Source organism: Apis laboriosa, unplaced genomic scaffold (assembly GCF_014066325.1).
Source record: "Apis laboriosa isolate Shangri-la unplaced genomic scaffold, ASM1406632v1 scaffold11_cov152, whole genome shotgun sequence".
Lineage (NCBI taxonomy): Eukaryota > Metazoa > Arthropoda > Insecta > Hymenoptera > Apidae > Apis > Apis laboriosa.
This window is the reverse complement of record NW_025221020.1, coordinates 504,271-527,039: the sequence shown is the minus strand read 5'-3', so window position 1 is coordinate 527,039 and position 22,769 is coordinate 504,271. Positions and strand designations below refer to the sequence as shown.

The 22,769-nt window shown below is 24.0% G+C and overlaps 4 protein-coding genes across 7 annotated transcripts; 2 read left to right on the top strand and 2 right to left on the bottom strand.

Annotated features, from left to right (window-relative positions):
- Window positions 1–96: 96 nt before the first annotated feature.
- Window positions 97–6,598, bottom strand: LOC122717901 (zinc finger MYM-type protein 3). Of its 2 annotated transcripts, none has more exons than XM_043942415.1 (12): window positions 6,518–6,598; window positions 3,660–5,819; window positions 3,217–3,570; window positions 2,307–3,142; window positions 1,927–2,150; window positions 1,612–1,847; window positions 1,352–1,538; window positions 1,149–1,274; window positions 961–1,082; window positions 738–882; window positions 582–681; window positions 97–466 (listed from the first exon to the last, which is right to left on the bottom strand). In XM_043942415.1, the coding sequence occupies exons 2-12, from the start codon at window positions 5,805–5,807 to the stop codon at window positions 292–294; spliced, it is 4,653 nt and encodes a 1,550-aa protein (XP_043798350.1). In that variant the 5' UTR covers window positions 5,808–5,819; window positions 6,518–6,598; the 3' UTR covers window positions 97–291. The 2 variants fall into 2 exon arrangements, with proteins under 2 accessions (XP_043798350.1, XP_043798357.1); XM_043942422.1 differs by lacking the exon at window positions 6,518–6,598 and having other exon boundaries at window positions 3,660–5,375; window positions 5,507–5,553.
- Window positions 6,599–7,345: 747 nt separating this feature from the next.
- On the top strand, window positions 7,346–10,334 carry LOC122717914 (probable E3 ubiquitin-protein ligase makorin-1). 2 transcript variants are annotated; one of them, XM_043942434.1, is made up of 6 exons: window positions 7,346–7,730; window positions 8,092–8,379; window positions 8,608–8,932; window positions 9,032–9,354; window positions 9,415–9,568; window positions 9,720–10,334. In XM_043942434.1, the coding sequence occupies exons 1-6, from the start codon at window positions 7,696–7,698 to the stop codon at window positions 9,843–9,845; spliced, it is 1,251 nt and encodes a 416-aa protein (XP_043798369.1). In that variant the 5' UTR covers window positions 7,346–7,695; the 3' UTR covers window positions 9,846–10,334. The 2 variants fall into 2 exon arrangements, with proteins under 2 accessions (XP_043798369.1, XP_043798380.1); XM_043942445.1 differs by lacking the exon at window positions 7,346–7,730 and having other exon boundaries at window positions 8,332–8,464.
- Window positions 10,335–13,991: 3,657 nt separating this feature from the next.
- Window positions 13,992–17,205, bottom strand: LOC122718023. Of its 2 annotated transcripts, none has more exons than XM_043942681.1 (4): window positions 16,778–17,205; window positions 16,395–16,666; window positions 16,010–16,310; window positions 13,992–15,934 (listed from the first exon to the last, which is right to left on the bottom strand). In XM_043942681.1, the coding sequence occupies exons 1-4, from the start codon at window positions 16,779–16,781 to the stop codon at window positions 14,319–14,321; spliced, it is 2,193 nt and encodes a 730-aa protein (XP_043798616.1). In that variant the 5' UTR covers window positions 16,782–17,205; the 3' UTR covers window positions 13,992–14,318. The 2 variants fall into 2 exon arrangements, with proteins under 2 accessions (XP_043798616.1, XP_043798608.1); XM_043942673.1 differs by having other exon boundaries at window positions 13,993–15,934; window positions 16,395–16,675.
- Window positions 17,206–17,541: 336 nt separating this feature from the next.
- On the top strand, window positions 17,542–20,957 carry LOC122719908 (cell division cycle protein 123 homolog). Its single transcript, XM_043946163.1, has 7 exons — window positions 17,542–17,601; window positions 17,685–17,902; window positions 17,965–18,072; window positions 18,143–18,365; window positions 18,467–18,589; window positions 18,657–18,916; window positions 19,011–20,957. The coding sequence occupies exons 2-7, from the start codon at window positions 17,696–17,698 to the stop codon at window positions 19,071–19,073; spliced, it is 984 nt and encodes a 327-aa protein (XP_043802098.1). The 5' UTR covers window positions 17,542–17,601; window positions 17,685–17,695; the 3' UTR covers window positions 19,074–20,957.
- The last annotated feature ends 1,812 nt before the right edge of the window (window positions 20,958–22,769 follow it).

The window sequence follows — 22,769 nt, the reverse complement described above, 5'->3', positions numbered from 1 at the left end:
AATTATTTTGTAAAAATATAGATATACATATATAATTTATAAATATACGTATTGCCCATTTTCTTATAATAATAATTCATTTGGATATGTTTTAAACTGAGAGTTTTAAAAAAAAATTATTAATAATACATTTTTTGTTTTATTAGGAAGTGAAAAATATACAATAGAAATTATAAAATTTGAAATGACTACACATCATCTTCGAACATTCTTATCTGATGTATAAGGAAACAATTATTTTTTGCATATTATTCGAATTAATTGAGAAAAGATAAATATGCAAACGTAAAATTAGCTAGTTAACAATGCTACATTGATTTCTTTAACCATTTTAATACGATATAACATTTTTATAAGATGTTCCTTAGCCAATGGAGATGTTGAATACCATACTGGACTATCCGGTACACAACTTCTTTCTGGCAGTAAATAGAACACATCATTCCGTGTTTTAACACTCTCTGGACTGAAATACAATTAATATAATTAATTAATATAATTATTAATATAATTATTATATTAATATAATTATTATATTTATTTGAAATTTTTTTTCATAAAATAAAAATAAATAAACGTACCATTTAGACAAGTAAAATTCATATAATTTAACTGGACACCTTAATGGATTTTCTTCATTTTCTTGTTGTTCATATACTTTTTTTTTACGTGAATTACTTCCTATAAAAAATATCATTTTATTATTTTTTTAAATATAGAAATTATTTAATACTTACCTAATGCTGATTGTGGTGGATAAAAACGAAGAAGAACATTTCTAGATCCTGGAACTTTTCCTGTTGTAGCAGGTTGTGCAGCAGGATTACGTTTCCAATGTTTCATAATGTGAGAAAATGATAATTGCATATGTTCTTCTACTGTCTGAATAATATCAAATTTTAATCATTTTAATATATAAATGTTAATATAAATATAATAAATCAAATAATATATACATACTACAAGATTAAAATGTTTAGTGTTAAAAAACATTAAAGTACTTAAAAGGACATGAGGGGAATGAGCACCTAATTGCTTACATTCCCATAAATGTTCTTCTTCGACCCTTGTAACAATGTATTCTACAAAAAATTTTATTAATAATATAATATAATTTTAATTAATTTTAAAAACAAAAAATAACTTACGTGCATCATTATAAAGAACAGAAAATTTTTTTGCAACTTCGTTTAAACAATCTGTAAATCTTTCATAATATGAATCCGTAAAAATATTGTCTATTCTATTATTTTCAAATAAATACTGTTGAATTCCTATAATATAAAACAATTTTAAATAATTAAAAATTTCTTTCGATTAATAACAATAATAATATAATTGCTTATTTTACCTAAACAAAGATAATATATTGTATCTGGAGCATATTCTGCTCCATTTGGTTTTCTAACTTCTTTCACAAAAAGACATAATGAATAATTTAATTCATCAGCTGTGAGTTGCAAAAGATCTGTTTTAAATAACTTCATTTTTCTCATTGGTGTACTTTGTTTTTCTAATTCAGTATTTTTTGCTACTACCTATTTTAAAGAGAATAAATGATTTTTAATCTTAATTCTTAATTAAAATTAAATATATATATATTTAAATTACCCATTGCCTCCAAGCATTTACTCCGAACGTATATTTGAGTGCCATATTAGCATCTGGTTTTTCTATGGGTTCTATAATTCTTGGTTGAGGTGGAGGTTGAGGTTCAGGAGGTGGCATCAAAGGCAGATCATTTGTATTAGATACACGTCTTCCTCGTTTATTCGGCGTAGATCGCGGTTTATATGGAACCATTCGTTTTCTTCCTCGAGTAGCAACAATGAGTCGTTCTGACTGAACTAAATGTTAAATAAATTTTTAATTATTATTTATTTTTCTATCGTTATTTTTTTTCTTTATATTGTTTATTTTCATTACCATCATTTTCTATAGTTGCATCAGATTGTGTCTGTGCTTGTGTAGCAGTGATAGTGTTTGGAGTTAAAGCAGCTTCTAAATCAACAGCTGGTTCATCCAATTCTCCAGTTGCCATTTTTAAAGCCATTTGTAACATATCATCACCAAATGTGTTACTAGAATCAACAGCTTCTGGACTAAAACCTCCACTATGTGAATGATCTCGATCACCAGTATCTTCATCTCTATAAAAATAAAAAAAAAAAAAGAAAAATAGAAAAAAAATTTAAAAATATAAAAATATAAAAATATAAAAAATTATATAAATATAATATATTATATTTTATTATATTATATAAAAAATAATATAAAAATATAAAAAATTTTAATATTAAAATTACCTATCATCTGTAGAATCTGAATCAGTCTCATTAGTTTTTTTTTCTGTTGCAACCATTTCTGCCATCATAAGAAGTTCAGCTTCAAAAGGATCTGCTGGTATTTTTTCTTGTATTCTTTTGATTTCTTTAAATATTCCTTTAGCACTATTTCTCGTTGTGGGTATAAAAATAGGAACAGGAATCGGTAATGGAAAAGGTAATGGAATTGGAAAAGGCATAGTATACATATGCATTGGAAATGGAACATAAATTGGAACCGGTATCGGTACAACTGCCTGTTGAATTCCATCCGTTTGTGTAGCTTTTGTACAAGGATGTGGACGTACTGAAACTCCTTTTGTGTGCATTACAGGTTTACACTGAGTTGTTTTATTATGAATTTGAACTGGACTTGGTGGTCTTGTTATAATATGCTGTTTATAAATTACTTGTGGTGTCTGATTTTGACTAATAGCAACTGAAGGTACTAACATATTATTTACATTATTTTGTTGTGAAGTTGGACTGGATTGACCGTTTCCAATTGTAGCTAAACTTGTAACTGAAGAAATTACTGGCATATTCTTTTTGTTTTGTATATCATTAACTTTTTGATTATTAGAATTTGTGTTTCTTTGAGGTAATGTTCTTTTAGGCATACCGGTAGGTACAGGATCATCGCCTGTCGGTATTGTAATTGGAGATTTAGTATATTGAGCTTGAAAATTCATTACACAATGATATGAACAGAAATTTCGTATCGTCGCATCTGACATTGTTAAATGATATTGTGCTTGGGAAAATTCTTTGCAAAAATCACAATTGATTCGTTTTGCAGAAACTGCATTAATAGAAACCTATATAAAATTAAAAATAAATATAATTAATTTTATACATTATATAATATAAAAAATGTATATTTATTTTATACCTGATATAATGTTAAACAATTTAAACTGCACATCATCATTACTTGTCCTGTTTTTAATTCTTTTTTGATCATATCAAAATTATATTTTTTTACTTTGCACCAATTACATGGAACAATTTTCCTATTAGTAATAATAAATATATTTAAACAAGTTTTAGAACAAAACATATGAGCCTCATTCTCATAAAAAACAACAGAACTTTTTTTATTAGGTAATTCAAAAAATTTTTTGCAAGTGGAACATTGATCAGGATCAACCTTTTTTACAAATTTGAATGCTGCAAAACATGGTTCACTACATATAGCTACAGGATCAGATCTATCTATTTGAACTTCACAATGAACAATTTTTTCCTGTTATAAAAAATATAACTGTTTTTTAGAAGGTTTCTATTGGACATGTATTAAAAATATAAATATAAAAAAAAGAAATGATTTCTTACTTCTTGACAAACGCTGCAACATTTTTTTTCCATATTTGGAGGTTCAATAGAACTCATTTTTGAATATTTTTCCATGCAATCTTGCGTACAAAAATCTTTAAATTGGCCTTTATCACCAACTGGTGCAAGAAAACCTTCTGTACTAGAGCTTATATCTTTTTGACAATAACTGCATACTTTTAAGCCTTTTTTGAATTCTTCCAAACATGTGGAACAACAAAATTGTCTAACATCATAACCAAATCGTACACAATACTTTCCTAAACTGACTGCTTGGACCGAACCATTGCAATTTCTACAATAACTTCCATATTTTGTTTGAAATTTGCCTAAACATTCCTCATTACAAAATTCCATTGTTTCCCAAGAAAGATTACGTTCATCATTAGGTTCAACAATTAGCAAACAGTTTGCACAACGTTTCTCTCTCTTAGAATTAACTCCATCACTGGGTATATCTGTTGCTCTATTGTTAGCAATTTTAAATAAAGCTTTGCAAGTTTTTGAACACACGTTGTAAGTATCAAAACCAATTTTTACTTTAATTTTACATGATCTTTCTTCATTACATTGTTTACAAATTTCTTTAGCTGTTATTTCTTCAATTTCAGAATTTTTTGATTCCTCATCAATATTAATCACATCTGTAGAGATAGCTGTAATTTTATCAATTGATTCTTTCTCTGTCCTAATATTTTTTGTATCTGTTATAACACATTCATTTGCAATATTTGGATCTTTTAGATTTTGTTGCAAATTTTTATTTGTATCAGTATTTAATTCATTATTTTCACATTGTTTATCTTCACTATGTTCGTGGTTATTTTTATGTAAAGATTCTTTATTATTAGAGTTTGATTTTTCTGTTTGTTCAGGAATTATAACTTTCATGCTATCTGGAATAATACATAACTCATCATCTTGTCCTGGTAAGACATTAGATTGTTCTTCTTCAGTATCCATTGATATCTCATTGACAGTTTTTTTTGTTTGATCATTACATTTTTCAGTTGAATCTTCAACTTCTGTATTTAAATTTTCATTATGTTCTGATTGAACTGTAGTTTCATTGTTATTTTTAATAACATTTTGAGAATGTAAAATATCAATAGTACTATCTTTATTTTCTTCATTGTTATCATTTTTATTAGTACTACAATTACTGTCTCCATTATTTACAACATCTTGCAAATTATCAGCTCGATTACACAATTTAGAAAAATCTATATTAGTTTCATTCAGATCATCAGTTTCCATGGATTCAATATTTTCTGTGATAAGATTATCTCCACCAAAAGGATCTTCAGCATCTATAGACTGGTTTTCAATTTGTGCATCTCCATGTTTTTCTTGAGAAAATTGTACAAATTCTGTATTTTCTGGTTCTATAATATTCTTTTCTGTTATATTTTTATCACAATCTTCTAATGTCTCTTTTGAATCAGTCTTTTTATTATCTGAATTATTTTTTTCATTAAGAGATTGTTTTTCTGTTTGAGAATTTTCTAAAACATTATCATTAATTTCTTTTTCTGTTAAATTTAAATCATTTGTATCTACATTGATGCTCTCTAAACTTTCTGTTTCCTCTGATATATCTTCTAAACATTTTTGAGATTCTACACATTCTACTATATTAACATTGTCTGATAACTTTTTTTCTTCATTTTTATCAATAACATTGGATATCATTAATTGCATTTCTGGATTTTTTTCCTGTGAAACATTTTTTGTAATATTTTTATATAAACTTGATGACTGTATATTATGGCAAACTGTAACTATATTTGTCTTATTTTCATCTTGCAAACCATCTTGTAAACTTAATTTATTTGTTTGTAAGTTACCTTCTTCAAAAACATTTTCTTCACATGATTCACTAGTTGATAAATCAATATTTTTTGAATTTTCATCCAATAATTTTTTTTGATTTACATCTTCTAAGCTTATTTTCTCATTATTTTCACTTATATCAGTGATCTTTTGTTTCTCTTTTGAAATTAATGATTTTTGTACTTCATCCACATTAATATTTATTGTTTTATTTAGTTCAATTATATCTTCAGTTTTATTTTCATTTTCTATATGACAATCTTTTTGAGTTGGATGATTTGATAATTCCATATCAATATTAGAATCCATGCTCATTTATATGATTAGCTATATAAAATAATAATATCATATGAATATTACATAAAAAAATACATATTTATATATATATTCATGAAAAAAATATTAAAATTCAATTAAATTTTTAAAATATATTTTTAAAATAAATTAAAATATAAAATAAATTTTTAATAAAAGTGAAAGAAAATTAAGTATAAATAAAAAATCATAAGAAATCAAATAACTTATTCATTTAATATAAATACATAAATAATATAAATTCATTTCAAATTATGTTAACAAATATAAATAGAATTTTATAAACATAAATCAGATAAATTGATAATATATTATATAATAAAAAGAAATAATAAAATATTTTCTAAAAACAATTAAAATTGCATTTTTTCTGAAAGCATATAATAAATAATAGTAATAATAAAAAATTGAGGTTATTATAAAAAGTAGCTTCATTTCGCCATGTTGTATTTTACATTTGTGATTTAATCAAGTATGACAGTAGAGGCAATAAAACATAAATAAAAATAGATTAGAAAAATTATATTTACATTTCAGAACAATTAATTATAACATTTTCTGAATAACAAAGTAAATGATTGTAGTTTAATACTTCAAATTAAAATACCATGTACATTCAAAATCGTATATCAATTAAAATTATAATATTCTATTTAAAAATATATAATATTTTTAGTTATTAGATTTAAATATTAAAAAGCAAATATCACCTTTTTTTCTCAATGCTAAATAGCACTTCGTCTCAATTAGTTAAAAATATAAATCCGAATTCATTGTCGAAACACAACAACCGTGGCGGTAATCCGTCTACATATACTACCAACATATGATTATATTTATTTGGACTAAACTAAATAAAGCTTCGTTTTCATAATTACATTATATTAATGTTTTGTTTTTCATTTCATATGAATATGTTAGAAAAATATTTTTAAATAAAAACAAAACATTATATCAATATAACAACTATTAATACAATATGGTTGAAATGATTTCCGATATATCTTATAATCAAAAATAATAATTGTATTTGTTGAAAATTTGCTATGTATTGATTTATAAATATATTATATATATGTATTTAGAAAAATTCGTTTTAATTGAGTAATTATTCACATTTATTAAATATAAGCATTTTTTTTTAATGAAAATGAATTATTAAATTATATAATTCAAAATAAATTCAAAAATAAATATAAAAATATATAAATATAAAAATATCAAATAATGTATATATATATAGCAAAACAAATATAAAATTATTGTTTTAATAAAAATGTAAAAGAAAAATAAGATAAGAAAGTTAATTTTAAATAAATATTCTATAACTTTATGTCCTTGTTTATATTTCTTTTTAATAATACTAAATAATTATATATAATATTGAATTCATTAATCTTTATTATTAATCAATTATTATTATAAATTACTTTTAAATATTTTAAACTTTCGAGCGCATGCTCTATTTTGTATATAACGGTTAAATGTGAATTTGCCTGTGTTTAGTCGTGACGTATATGTATGCTTTCACGTATAAAGTCAATGAGTTACAGTATATGTTAAATATTTATACAATAGTGCATAAAAACGATTGTACACATGTACAAGGATAAAATTTTAGTGAAAAAGGAAACTTAAAGAAACGTCAAAAATAATAAAAAAGAACAGAAACTAAAAATCTCGGTGTGTAAGAAATATCTTTTTTTAAAAATCTGTAAAAAAACTATTTATTAAATAAAATTGAAGTATAGCATGAGACATTTTGCAATATAAAAGTGTACGTTTATTCTGATAAATTTTCAATATTCTTCAACTGTACTCCAAAAAAATCGTACGCGATCCTTCTAGGACGCGTTGTCGATTATTGTTAAAGTGGAAGCTTTAGAAAATGGCCGACAGTTGGACACAGAGCGTTGTTTGCCGGTAAGAAATTATTTTGTAATTATATCTAATGATTATTCTATTAATTGTAAGAAATTGTATCATGAAAATATAATTTGTTGTTTAATTTTATGTAAATAAAAATGTATTAAAATTAAACATATATTGTGTAAGTAAACAAACATATATAAATATTAAATTAAATTTTGAAAACTTATTTTAATGACTTTTATATATTTCTATATATGTATTTATATAAAATAAATACAATATAGATTTATATAAATTCATAAGTAGTTTTAATATTTATTAGTTATTATTTATTGATAAATAAAAATATTTTATAATAATATTTTATATTAATATTTTATAATAATTTAATTTTGACTTTTTCTTATTATAGTTATTTTAAAAATGGTATGTGCCGTGAAGGAAATAATTGCAGATACCGACATACTCAAGGAATTTGGAATGATGGAAATAATGAAACTATAATATCTTCTTCTGCCCCATCTATGAATACTGTTTGTCGCTTTTTTAAACTTGGTATCTGTAAATTTGGAAATCAGTGCTATTTTCGTCATAGTACTGAAACTGTTGATAACAATTTGGTAAATGCAAATTCAATAGAAAGTTCATCACCTGGACAACACACTTCAAATATTTCAACTCCGACAACAATAAAGAATGTGTATGTTGTCGTCAGATGACATTATAGTTCAGCAAGATTTAAGTCGTAATACCATTTGCATATCACATAATAATTATATAATATGGTATATAAAAATATACGACATATATCTGCATATATATATATATATACATACATATACATATACACATACATACATATACATATATATGTATAATAATTAAGATAAAAAATATGATGTATTAAAATATATTTATGTACTTTCAGCAAAGACAATACTTCTATTGCTGAGGAATGGGTAAAGGCACCAGAATTTATACCTTCACATATAGCTGGATCATCTTCCACAAATGAAGCTTCTACAACTTCAGGAACATCTATAAATTCTTCAATTTCAATATCTTATGCTCAAGCTGTAAATCCATCTGGTCAAGCATCCAGTCCAGCTTTAGAACCTTTATGTCCATATGCAGAAGCAACTGGAATTTGCAAAAAACGTAATTGTACATATTTACATGGAGATATTTGTGAATTATGTAATCGTGCTGCACTTCATCCATATAACGAGGAACTTAGAAAGAAACATACAAATGTAATTATATATTCAATATTATATCGTTTATATTGTTTAAATATATAAAACAGAATATATAAATTATTAGTAAAATCATTATTAATGTTAATGTTCCAGGCATGTGTCAAACAACATGAAGTAGACATGGAGCTTTCATTTGCTATTCAACGTAGCAGAGAAAAATCTTGTGGCGTTTGTTTTGAAGTTATAATGGAAAAAGCATCTGGAGAACAAAGATTTGGTATTTTACCTAATTGTAATCACTGCTTTTGTTTAAGTTGTATTAGAAAATGGAGACAAGCTAAACAATTTGACAATAAAATTATAAGAGCTTGTCCAGAATGTCGTGCTACCTCTGACTTCGTATGTCCAAGTATGTACTGGGTAGATACAAAAGAAGAGAAAGAAAAATTAATAATGGATTACAAATGTGCATTAAGGTAAGATAAATTATATACATTTAAAATATTTAATTGTACTATATTGTTTATTTATTATAGTACTAAAGATTGTAAGTACTTCAATAAAGGACGTGGTAAATGTCCATTTGGCAATAAGTGCTTTTATCTACATGCACTTCCTGATGGCACTAAAACAGATGTTGGTCCTCCTGTTCGTCAACGACGTAATGCAGATGCAGATGATATTTTGCGAGTAAGTTCAAAATTTTTCAATTAATAATAAATATTATTGATTTATTTTGATATTATGTTTTTTAACATTGATAATTGTTAAATATATGTAAAAGATTTTTTAACATTGAGTAATTATTAAAGATATGTAAAAGATTTCCAAATTTTTACAGCAAATAATTTTGTGGGACTTTTTTGAAGAAAGAGACACTCGTTGGATATATGATGTAGATCTTGAAGATATTGTTTCCCTTTTTTCAGGTTCAGAAGAATCTGAATGGTCTGAATTTGAATTTTAGATTGAGTAGTTGTATTAATTTAGTAATCTGCTACTATTGTTGTTAACTGTATCATCTATCTCATCCACCACTTGTATGTGGTTTCAATGGCTGAATAGACAAGTAGTTTATAAATTGTTTCAATGGTTATGATTTAAAGACATCTCAACTACATTAATGAAAAATTTGTGTGCTTTTACTTGATAATATTTACGTGAAAAATATGTAAATAATATCAAGTTAATAACAACAAAAAACAATAACAAAGAGGTTACAGTCTCATGTACAATGGCAAGTTTTTAAATGTTACATAGTTATTTTCTAATCGAATTTGTTTATGTATCTTGACCAATATTATTACAACTAATACTCAATCATAAAAATACGCATCAATCTATTATATATCAGTGGTCCAAATTAATTCGATTAATAGAATATATCATATAATAATCATTTGCCAGTATAAAAATAAAAAATTTTGTTTCTATCCTTTTTTAATTTGGCTTTAAATATCTTTTTTTAAATAAAATAAATAAATATTGTTTTTTATAACAACAAAAGTAAATTTATATATTTAAAATTTTTATTAAGAAATCCTTATTTTTTTTGAGGAGAATCATTGTTTAAGATTTTTAATAGAATTATTTTCGTAAATATTATACTTATTATTAATTTTTGGCTTGAAACTTAATGTTTGCTTAAAAACAGATTAAATAAAATAAAAAAATATAAATTTATTTTTTTATAACGTATAGCTTTATTAGTTTAGAATTAATTTTAATTTCGGTTGGGTACTTATATTGCCAGCAAAAAAAAACCTCAACTTTTATTATATTTATTTGTTATTCAACTTGGATAATGAAGAATTTATAGAATGTAAAATTTTGATTTGAATTAATGAGATAGTAAAATATATAAACAATCTATTGTTCGTAATAATCAGTATGTAATATCTATTTGAGTATCAATTATTCATATTGAGGATACAATTAACAAGTTTTGTCCTACCTCCAATTATGGCTCTGCGAACACTTAACAAATTTCCTTAACTTATTAAACTGTATAGCGTTAGTTTCTAATTAATAGTTTTAAGATAACCGTGATAAATTGCGCAAATCGAGTGTTCTATATAATAAGTGTATGTCTGGGCGATAGTATGAAAATTTGGTTGAATGTGTGTACTGCTAAATATAATAAAAAAAAAAACTCTTTTTAGCGAGTATACACAAACAGATTTCAGATATAGAAAAAAATAACAAATAAAATTTATTTTATAAACGAGTATTAAATTCAAAGCTGTTTGGAATCTTTGTTATTTTATCTTTTTGCATTTTATATTTGTATTAAATACATTAAATATACATTTAGTATATTTAGACATTTTTTTTAGTTAAAAGTTTAAGTTAAATTTTTTAAATAAATAATATTATTAAAAAAATAAATTATTATTTTCACTGGTATGAAAAAAAGGCAATCAGAGCTTTATAAATAGAAATAAAAACCAAAGAATATGGTATCAATTTTTTTATTAGTTATTTTATAAAAATGATTTTTTCTATTAAAAGATTATATTCTAAATCTATTGCTCTGAGTGAATATTTGATTATCAAATTGTTTAAAAATATTTCATATATGTAAATTCCATTTATTATTAACTTAGTGATAAGATACTCTTCTCTTCAACAACATTATCTATCTTCAGTGTTGTCTTTAAAGAATAAGATAATCACATTGTTCGTCAATAAGACCTAATATTATCGAAAGTTTTTTCAAACAATCTTTTCATGATAAAATATGTAAATTGTTTATATTTTCTATAGAATTTCTATACTGTTAATTTTATAGCGAATTGTTATAATTAAGTGTTTATTGTTATTGCTAACGTCGCTTATAAATCTATTTAGAATATTCTGTATATTGTCCCTATATAAAGCACTTGTCTTATATTTTTGTTTTATCTATTATGTATATTCATTTTAATATAATGTTAATGCATCTAATACATGCTATCACAATTAAAAAACATATGAAAGTAATTAAAATATATAACTTTCATGTGTTATATATTAATTTTTTTTTAACATTATTATTAAAATTTATGCGTTATCAATAAGAATAATAATCATGTTGTTTGATAACATTGAATGTAATTTATGGATTCTAATGTGTTTTTCAATAATGTATGTCTTGTTATTGTCCAAAAAGCAGGGAAATATACACTGCCAATGGGTCTGATTGTAAGTTCAATTTTAATTCATTTTGTGAAGTGCAGTTGTAAAGTGAAAAACAATGCTTCGCTCATATAATATGTTATGCGTATATGTTTTTGCAATTGCACTATTTAAGTGTATCATAGTTTATAATAATTTATGTGATAGTATGAGAGATAATTTTTAAGATGAAATTAGTTAATGGTAAATTATATTTTAGGTATAATTAATTGATTGTTATTCCGTACTATATCAAAAAAATTTATCAGATAAGATTTTGTTCACTATATAATTTAAAATTTAATTTTCTTTTTATTATATTTTATTCATTTTAATATATATCTTATTCTACAAAGAAAAAAAATGCGTTATGTATAAGAATAATAGTTTTTTTAAATTAATTTAGTTTAAACACATACTTTGACTGAAACAAATAATGTAGATTTTAATCCTGTTTAATTTATTTATTGATTGGTTTTAATTTTTTTAATTGATATATTGTTTTTGTCTATTTTTTATATAAATTTTTTTTTAAATTAATATAATTTTACAAATGATCAAACAAAAATTTTTTATTGTAAAAGGCATTAAATCTTTTCTTAATCTTCTATTATCAGCACATTATTCGATGTTATTCATAATATTATATAAAAATATAACAAAATTAATAGCTTTATATTAATTTTTATTAATATTTATATTTTAATATAGAAATTAACAAAATTAATATGTACTATAGTTTTAAATTATTAAACATATAATTGTTTAAAATATTTATTAATAGGACAACGGACGCTTAAGTTCTCTAAATAAATATGTAAAAGAATATCGCGGAAGAAATTTTTTTTTAAATATTTAATGTTTAATAGTATGATCAATCATATAAATAATAAAAAAAAAATGTATCTTTTGAGATTTATGTAATTGTAAATTTAATTTGAAATGTTAATTTTTGTGATAATTTAAATATAGGAATTAAAAAACTCTCAAATTCAAGAATATTTTTTATTCACTGATTTTTTCATAGAAATAATACAATACTGTTTTGTAAATAAAATATAATTACAAAAAAATGTAACACTGTTTTTTTTTTTTATGAAAACATTAAAGAATATTAAAGATAAAGTTAAATCAATCAATTTTTTTTATTTATTTTTAACAAATTACTATATTATTTTAGACAATATATTTAATAAGTAATGAAGATAAAATGAAAAGAGAGAAAATAAGAATTATTCATATCTATTGAACTTATATATATAATATTTATATAATTTAATAATATTAATTTGAGTATACATTGAATTGTTAAATACAAAAATTAAAATTGCGAAATTAAGTAGAATGTATTATAAGAATATATTTTGAAACTAAATAGAATTTTGTTATGTTTATATATTTCTTTTAAATAAATATAATTAAAGTATAACATTTGAATTAATACATCAGAAATTTTTCCTTTTCTGTCAAAATCTTTTTTTTTATGTCTTTATTCTTATTTTACATTGTACAGAAATTTATTAAAAGAATTACTTTTATAAAATACTTTTATAAATGTATAATATACTGAAATATACTTAAATAATTATTTCTTATAATTATTACTTATTTATATATTTTCTTTTTAAAATTTATTGTTTTAATACTATACATTTTTATTATCTTTCAAATGTATTTTTAACTTCTTAAATTATTTTAAAAGTAACTTTCGGCTATGTCTTATAAATATTAAGTAAAATTATAAAAGTAAAATTATAAAAGATTATATTTTTATTTTTTATTTATACAATAAACACGATCATTTTTTGGCTTACTTCATTTTTTTTTATAAAAAATATTATTTTTAAGCCTGATCATGATTATCAATTATAAAATCTAATTTCTAGAATAGAATTTCTAGATAATTTAATGTTAGAAAATCTTGATACAATATGTTAAAAATTATTCATTAACAGTTTTCTTTTATATAAGAATTTATCTTATAATATATTTGTTATAAATTGAATTTTAGTTATAATTTTAATGATAAGTTCAACAAAAATAAGGCACTTTTCAGGTCTCTCTATTAATTTTAATTAATTTGAATATTATAATCTATAAAATTTAGATTATAATATATAAAATTATAAAAAAATATCTCAAATTATAATTGTTATATTGAACCAAAAATTTTTAAAAATTGAAAATGAATTTTAAATATTTTGAATATTCAGATAGGTCCAGCCTATATTATTTGTATCATATTATTCTATTAAATTACATCTACTTTATGGACAATTAAAAATTATCTTAATGATGTGAGATAAGGTTGACATGTCATTCGTTGAACCGGTTGATAAATTCTTTTTTGAACTGAACCAGCAATTGAACCATTATGTATAATATTTGATTCTGATTCTCCGAGTATATCGTTTGTTCCAATATAGTGTGATCCTCGAGAATCATTTTGAATTTCATTTGAAATATTTTGTTCATTCGTTTCATTTCTTTTACGAAATTTAGTGGAATATTTATAGAAATCAGACATTTCAAAAGGTTTTGTAACTTCTCTATATGGTTGATATCTTCCAGCTTGTACAATTGTACAATTCTGTGAAGATCCCAACACAATTGTTTCTTCATTCGTTTCTTGCGGTGATTTTGATTCCGCTGGAATTTCAAGCACTTTTATATGTGTCGGTTCGTAACGAGAAGACAATGATTGCAAATGTTGATCAGTTTCAACCATCAATATATCACTTTTACGATGATTAACTGAAGGCATATAATTATTTTTGTCTTCACCAGTTGATGATTTAGAGCAAACAGGTAGAGTAGATTGATAATGAATATTTTTATGCGATGATATTAAATTGATATCTGATCCTGGACTTGTGCCTGAATCCAAAGAAGTTTCATACCATTCTTTTTCTTTTCCTTTTTTACCAATATTATCTATTGTATCTTTATTATCATGCAAATGACTTGATTGCCATTTTTCTACACTACCTAAAGATTGGGTACGTAGTAACATTTTATTGTTACTAGATGATTGTTCGGATAATGGAAGTAAATGGACAGAAGTATTTTGAGATGAAATGTAAGAATTTTTACTACAACCTACAGATACTGTACGATATCGTGGTTGTATATCAGTGCCAATACTACTACTATGTTGAACAGCATTGCGTTTTCTTCGATCTAAACTGCCAAATCTATCTGAAGCAAATTGATCATCTGTGCACCAAACAATTTCATCTTCATATCGCATCCAATAACCTGATGGTAATTGTGATTCACTTGGTGAATCTGTGTATCGTAAATTTTTATTTGTGTTAATATCGCGGTCTCGTCTTATTACAGATTGTGACTGAGAATTATTTTTATGATATACTGGGAATTCAGGTATATGTGTATAATGTAATGTACGAAAATCTCTTTCATAATATTCTTGTCCAGATCTTCGTTGGATATCATTATCCAATTGTTTATGATCAGAATATTGTTGATAATTATGTACTTGATCTTGTTGAAATTGACGATATCGTAATTGTCGCTCATCTTCGGTATATGTATTTGGCAAAGGTCTATACAATCGTTCACTATCTTGATAAAAGTTTTGAGTACGTGAACTACCACTGCCATGAGAATATGTTCGCGTGCGACATTGATCGGATAATATGTAAACATTTTGATTATCGTTATGATCATGTTCAATTATTTTGATACTTTGTCGCTGATCAGAAATTGTTGGACAATAAGGATTGATGTGATTATGATTATAACTATTAGGTATTAGGGATTGATCGTCATATCCATGATTAGGATAAGCATTACATTTATCTTCGGATCCTAATGGACTTAAACTTATACCACTCTCTTGAAGCAATCCTCTTGTAATTTTAGTATTTACGTCATTAACTGTAAAAAAAATATATCTAAAGTAAAATTAAATAAGTATGATTTTTTTATATCTAGAATAAAAAATTATCATACCTGTGCCATCTAATGGTGGTCGAGGTTTCTTTGTTCTATGTTTCACATTAGTATGTAAATGTGACTGAGCATTACAAATGGTAGAGTGTTGAAATTGTGTTGAATGATGTGTTTTATTACGACTTTGTCTTAGAAAATTTAAACGTGCTTCCAATTCTTGAAGTCTACGTTGACTTTGTTGATAAACAAGTCTATGTTTACGGCGTACTGCTTTGCTTTCTTTAGGATCATTCACAATTCCTAAAGCAGCTTCTACTATACCAATTTGAACTTGTCGTTCTAATTCCAAAGCAGATTCCTCCTAAAAAATATAATAATAAATTATTTATTTTAATATTTTGAACAAAATATTAATTTAATTTTTTGAAATTTTTTAGAAACATACAACTTCATTTGTTTTCAATTTATTAATTAAATTCTGTGGATATGTAAATGCTGTTCCGATTCTTTTACGGAATATTGGTGGACTTTCTCCAGGTTCTAATGGAATTTCTGGTGGTAAAACACCAGTCAATTCCGCTTCTTCTACACATAAGTTTTTAAGCTCATTGTTTTTTTGTGCTAATTTTTCTTGCAATGCTTCTCTACGTTGACGAAGCCATTGTAATCTTGTGGATAACGAATCTTCTGCTAAAGATCCAGATGTATTTTCGTTCCCTGCCATCACTTGCCACACAGAAGAAAAAAATTTAGTTATAATTTATAAATAGAATTTGAGCTTTTATTAAATAATATAATTATGCAACTTATAATAATTATATTGCTTACCCATATTATTAAAAAAAATGTAATGAGAATGCACTACAATAATTTAATTAGAATATTTATATAATCGAATCTCATGAATTTGAAAATATCAATGTTGACACGTTTAATAAATCATGTATAATAGACAACGTAACTTTCTTTTCATTTCTTTTAATTATAAAATATTTGTTTAAAATGATATTTTTTATCATTTTTAAATTATTTTTCCGTTATAAATTTTATAAAAACGCGATAATAATTACACGATAGTGGTAGGTTAACTATTACAATTATCAAAATTATTTATATTTGTATAAATCAATTCACATTAGTTGATTCATAATTTGTTGAAATTAATGTTCGTAAAAACTTATTCAATAAATATAAATATTTTTGTTAATTAAATATAAGAATATATTATATCTTTTATAACAGAAACGAAAAATATGATCAAAGAAATCGACGCCTATTGTCTTTGTACAGTTGCCATTTTATATTTTACATGATCTATATAGTGATTTGATTATAATTGAATTTCATTTTCAGTTATGAAAATTTACACAAAAATTTATTTAAAATGTATATAATTTATATAAATTTAATTTTTTAATGGAAATCTATATTTTCATATATTATTTTTTGTCAAAATAATAGTTTTAATTATATTAATAGTGGCATCATTGATATTGCATATTATATATATGTGACTAAGTAAACACTTCTGCTTAAGTGAACTTAATTTTTATTTCAATGATATTTGAAATAAATTATTAAAAAAAATACATAATAAATTTTAAAATTTATATCATATATAACGAAATAACTTGAAAAATATTAAAATCAAGTAAATGATAAATTTGAAATTATTAAATTAATAAATATTAATTAAAAATTCAATTTGTTAATAAAAGTTTTTGATCAATTTAGGCATTAATTAATATGGTCAATATTTTAAAACCTGAATGTTCTTTTACATCATGGTATCCTTTATTTTGTAAAGATTCTTTAAAAGCAACAATTATTTATATTCCTGACGAAGTTCTTAAATATTTGGAACATGGTGCATTTATTTTACCTGTTGAAGCAACAAATACAATTTTACAAAATGCAGAATGGATGGATGGATCTCCAGTAATAAATGATGAGGTAAATTTAAAATTTATAATATATGGTTACATGAAAAATAATTGAAAATTATTTTCTATCAGCATTTATTTGAGGTTCAACCAACATTTCCACAATTTAGTCAACAAATTCAAAATGTTATAGATGAATATGGTGCAGTTTTTATAAAAAGTAATTGGAGTTCACCTTTGGTATGAATATTATCTATTGACTTTTATTGAAAAATATTTAATTTTATCATGTATATGCATCTATTTTTAGGATGCAACTTGGGTTGCACCAACTAAAACATTAAAATGCAAAACATTGGAAGAAATATATTTATTATTAAAAAGTTCAGATAGAATTGCTAAAGATTTGAATAATGCAAAAAATTATTTGGATTATGAAACTCCTATAAAATCTTGTCTTATATTAAAGAAATGGAGAGATATTAATCCCTGTACAGAATTTCGATGTTTTGTAATACAAAATGAACTTATAGGTAAGAAATTACAAATTTTTTAGAATATTTAGAATGTTCATAATTCATTTGTTATTTGATTATTTATAATGAATTAATATTTTATTTTAAATTTTTTCCAGCAATCAGTCAACGAGACATATCACAATATCATAGTTATAATGAATCAGAAAAATATAACATTCAAACAGATATCAAAAGCTTATTTATGGAACGTATTAAAGATAGATTTCCATTGAATAATTGTAAGTAATTATAGAATATCTTTGTGAAAAATTTATTTAATTTAATATATAATATATTGTGATATAGATTCATTTGATGTTATACGATATAAAAAAGAAAAAGTAAAAATAGTTGATTTTGGTCCTTTGGATGAATCTGTTGTCAAAGGAACACTTTTTACATACGAAGAACTACAGAATCTTGTAGAAAGTACTCCAGAATTTAGATTTATTGGCGAAGAAATTGGTATTCAACCAAAAATTCCAAATCATTTTTGTATTCCACAAGAAATAAATGAATTTTTTCAATCTAATGAAAATACAATGCTATTAGACATTATTCAACAAGTAAGTTTATGATTTTTTAAAATTGTATAAAAAATTCGTTACTATTCATTATTATTTTATTTACCAATGATTAATTTAATATTTTTAACTTAAGGAGGTGGAAAATCAACGAAATGAATTCGAAAATGTTAATTCTAATAGTTTGGAACATGATTAATGTACATTTGAAAAACAAAAAAATAAATAAGTGAATAATTGTACACTTAAAAAACATTTTTAAATACAGAACTTTCACTTTTATTCTGCCAGACCCTCTTCTATCATTACATTACATAAAACGATTAAAGGCTATCCTACCGCTTAAAAGAATTATCATAATATTGCAATATTTTTCGAGTCATCGGCCTTACCGAGCGATGTCCTTTATATAGAAAATATCTTGTTTATGTACAATATGCAATCCTTAATACTTCGATTTGAAAAAGGATTTTCGATATATGTACCTCCGGACAAATTAATACGCTGTACAGTCATATCCACGGAGTATTTTTTTGTTTTTTCTTCATTATTTTCTGACAAAAAAACAACAAGAGCGAGCAATTACATTGATCGATACTTATCAATTTCTGCGATTTTACATTTTACATTTCCTGATATATTTGCACATGAAAAATATTTGATAGTAGCTTTTATAATTGTAAATGTTATTTCAATTCTTTTTTTATTTTTAATGATTTATCTAATTGTCGATAATTCGATATAATTTTTATGAATTTTATATATCTATTATTTCATATATCAATTATTAAAAAGAAAGAGAAAAGAAAAGAAAATAGTTATTTATTTACTAAAATTTAAGAGAGGTTTTAGATGCCAATATCGACAGTAAGAGTTAAAAATATTTAAACTATCTAACATACAACTTTACTATAGAATTAATTAATATTTTAATTCGTGAGTGTACGCATTCATTGTATAATCATATTTTGGTTGTCTGTTCAGATGTATATGACGTGTATACAAGTACTTCATCATTTAATATTTATAAATTTAAGTTACAATTTCATCTCTTTACGACTAGACTCTCAATCATACAATTATACAATCAATTAAAAAAAATAAGAAAATTATTATAATCATATTTTTCTACAAAATACATATTAATATTCTGACGTTAATCATAAAAAATGTATTGGTAATTCGAAAATAAATTTTCAGTTTAAATGAATAAAATGAATGGCAAAATCAATCCATAAAATATCATATAAGATCATGTAATTTTTTTTTAGATTTTTTAATTTCCAAGTTATACTGTACCAATGGTTTTTGTACGGATTTATAACAGCAGAACGATCTTAAAAGTCTAAATTCAATAGTTTCAGTTCGAAACATGCGTGTATCAGAATATGTGAAAATAACGAGGCCTTTAGCATTCATCGAAATTACAAAGGAATAATATGTAATCGTATGGAGAAAACTACGAAGTTTGCAAGTTTATGCATAATTTTTTTCACTTAACGCTAGTCAAATATTTACATATAAATGCTGATGCGAGTGTATTCACATGTAAATATCGATTCTACGTTAAATATAATTAATGATGCGTTAGATCGAACCGTAGTCTTCATTGAACAAACATTTTCCGACTGGTCGTGTATCTCGAAAATATGTATTATTAATGTTTTATATAATTACAGTACATATGTATAATGGTAATGTCTAGAAAAGAAATGTTCCCTTCATTCGTATTTTTCTTTACTGCATTTTTTTAAATGTATATACAGAGAAGCAGATCTTTCATGATTCTCTTGCTTTTTTCGGACATGACTGTACTGGTGTCTATATTATTTTTTCCCTTTTTTCCCGTTTTTTTATTTTTATTTATTTATTTTTTTAACAACTTCGTCCTCGGTTTATGTGGCTTTTCGTCTCTCTTCGGTTTCTTCCGTCCTTTTCTAATTATTTAATTTCTCGATTTTCAATTGATTTGTGCTAAACGACAATATGTATTTTAATGAATGTACGTTTTGCAGTGCACGGCCGTTTTGTTTACACATTCTCTCTCTCTCTCTCTCTCTCTCTCTCTCTCTCTCTCTCTCTCTCTCTCTCTCTTCCCCTCTATCATTTCTTATTTATTTATTTTTCCAAACTTTTTTTAATAATTTTTCTTTTCTTTTTTCTACTTTATTTTCTCATATTGTTCATTTAAAGATATCAAAGTGACGCGACAATATCGTTCTCTCAAATACTGATATCAAGGGTTTGAGTGAGAAAAAACAGTAGTCTTAACAACATACGATACAAAAACTCTAAGTTAATCATTTAACGGCCAGTGTGAAGCGATTTGAATTTCTTTTCTTCTATCTTTTTTCTGTCTTTCTTCTTCTTCTTTTTCTTCTTCTTCTTCGTCTTCTTGTTCTTCTTTTTCTTCTTCTTCTTCTTCGTCTTCTTCTCTGTTTTTGTTTGTTTTTTTCTTTTTTTTTTTTTTAAGTACCTGAAAAGCTCTCGATTCTGGAAAACTTTGCTTATCCTTAAGTGTTTCTTCTAGATTTTTATTTTCTTTTATTTAAGTCCATTCATGATTTTTCTTTTTACGAAGACTACAGTTACCCCCCTATTATAAATGCGATTGGTACGACTAAAGGTTGGCGAAAAAGGCCAGGCTATCACTGACAATCGTATTCTCTTTCTCGTTTTTATCTCTTCCATTCACTCACTCATACTACATGCACATTCTTTTTTTTTTTTTCTATTTCTCGCTCGTTTACTTTAATATATAAGCTACATGTAATGTTTTTCTCCATCTCATCAAAAAATACGTATTATTATTATTATTATTATTATTATTATTATTATTATTTTAATGTAATGTTCTTTCAAAATTTACATCTACACATAAAGATGCATTTCTTTAACGTCTCTATCTCTTTGTCTTTATGTTTATTTGTTGTTCGTCTCACTTTTATTATATTTCATTTTTATTTTGTTCTTTTGTGTTTTTTCCTTTTTTCATTCTTTTTCTCTTTCTTTCTTTCTTTTTCTTCTTGTTTTTTTTTTTTTTTTTATATCACTTTAGCTGTACAGGAAGATAAGAACTTACATTTAGACAATAACGTTAACTTGATTTTTTTTTTGTCGACTCGCTCCGCTGGAAACTCGTCGGATTATGCTGAAAAAGTTTTAGGATTATTCGTTGAGCGATTTAAATGGGAGTCGAAAAATTTTAAATGTACATTATTTACAAGTCATTGAGTGATCAGAATGGAAGAAGATAGACAACGAAAGTTAGAAAAACAGATAAATTCGTAAGGGCGCCTAGTAAAACGTATGTCAACGTATGTAAGATATTGGGTTTTTAAATTTAACTTTTGTTTGCATTTTGTTATTGCTAATGACATAATAAGATTTATTTGGACGAAGTATTTTCCAACAGAAATTTGAATTTTCAAGGAGCAGCAATTGTACTTAGATTGTCTATATTACCTTTCACTTTGCGCAAACAGAATATTCAAAGTGAAAGGTATTATTTGAAATCGTTCAAGTTACAGCGGGCGATTTCTTCGACATGTAAGACAATTAGAAATTGCTTAGAAAAACAATGATGAGAATTATGAAAAATGATCGACGTGTGCACGAGGTAGAGTTTTACTAATCGATGACAGAATAAGAAAATGAAGAAGATAATTATCTTACAATAATACGTTCAAAACGAAGCAATTAATACAATTTACAATTGGATTATAAGAAAAATAATAAATTTAATACGCTTATGTCGTACTTCATTTCTCCTTTTTTATCATTTCCATTTTTTCTTTCAAATTATTTTTGTTTTCTTTCTTCCTTTCTTCCTTCCTTCCTTTATTATTATTATTATTATTATTATTATTATTATTATTATTATTATTATTATTAT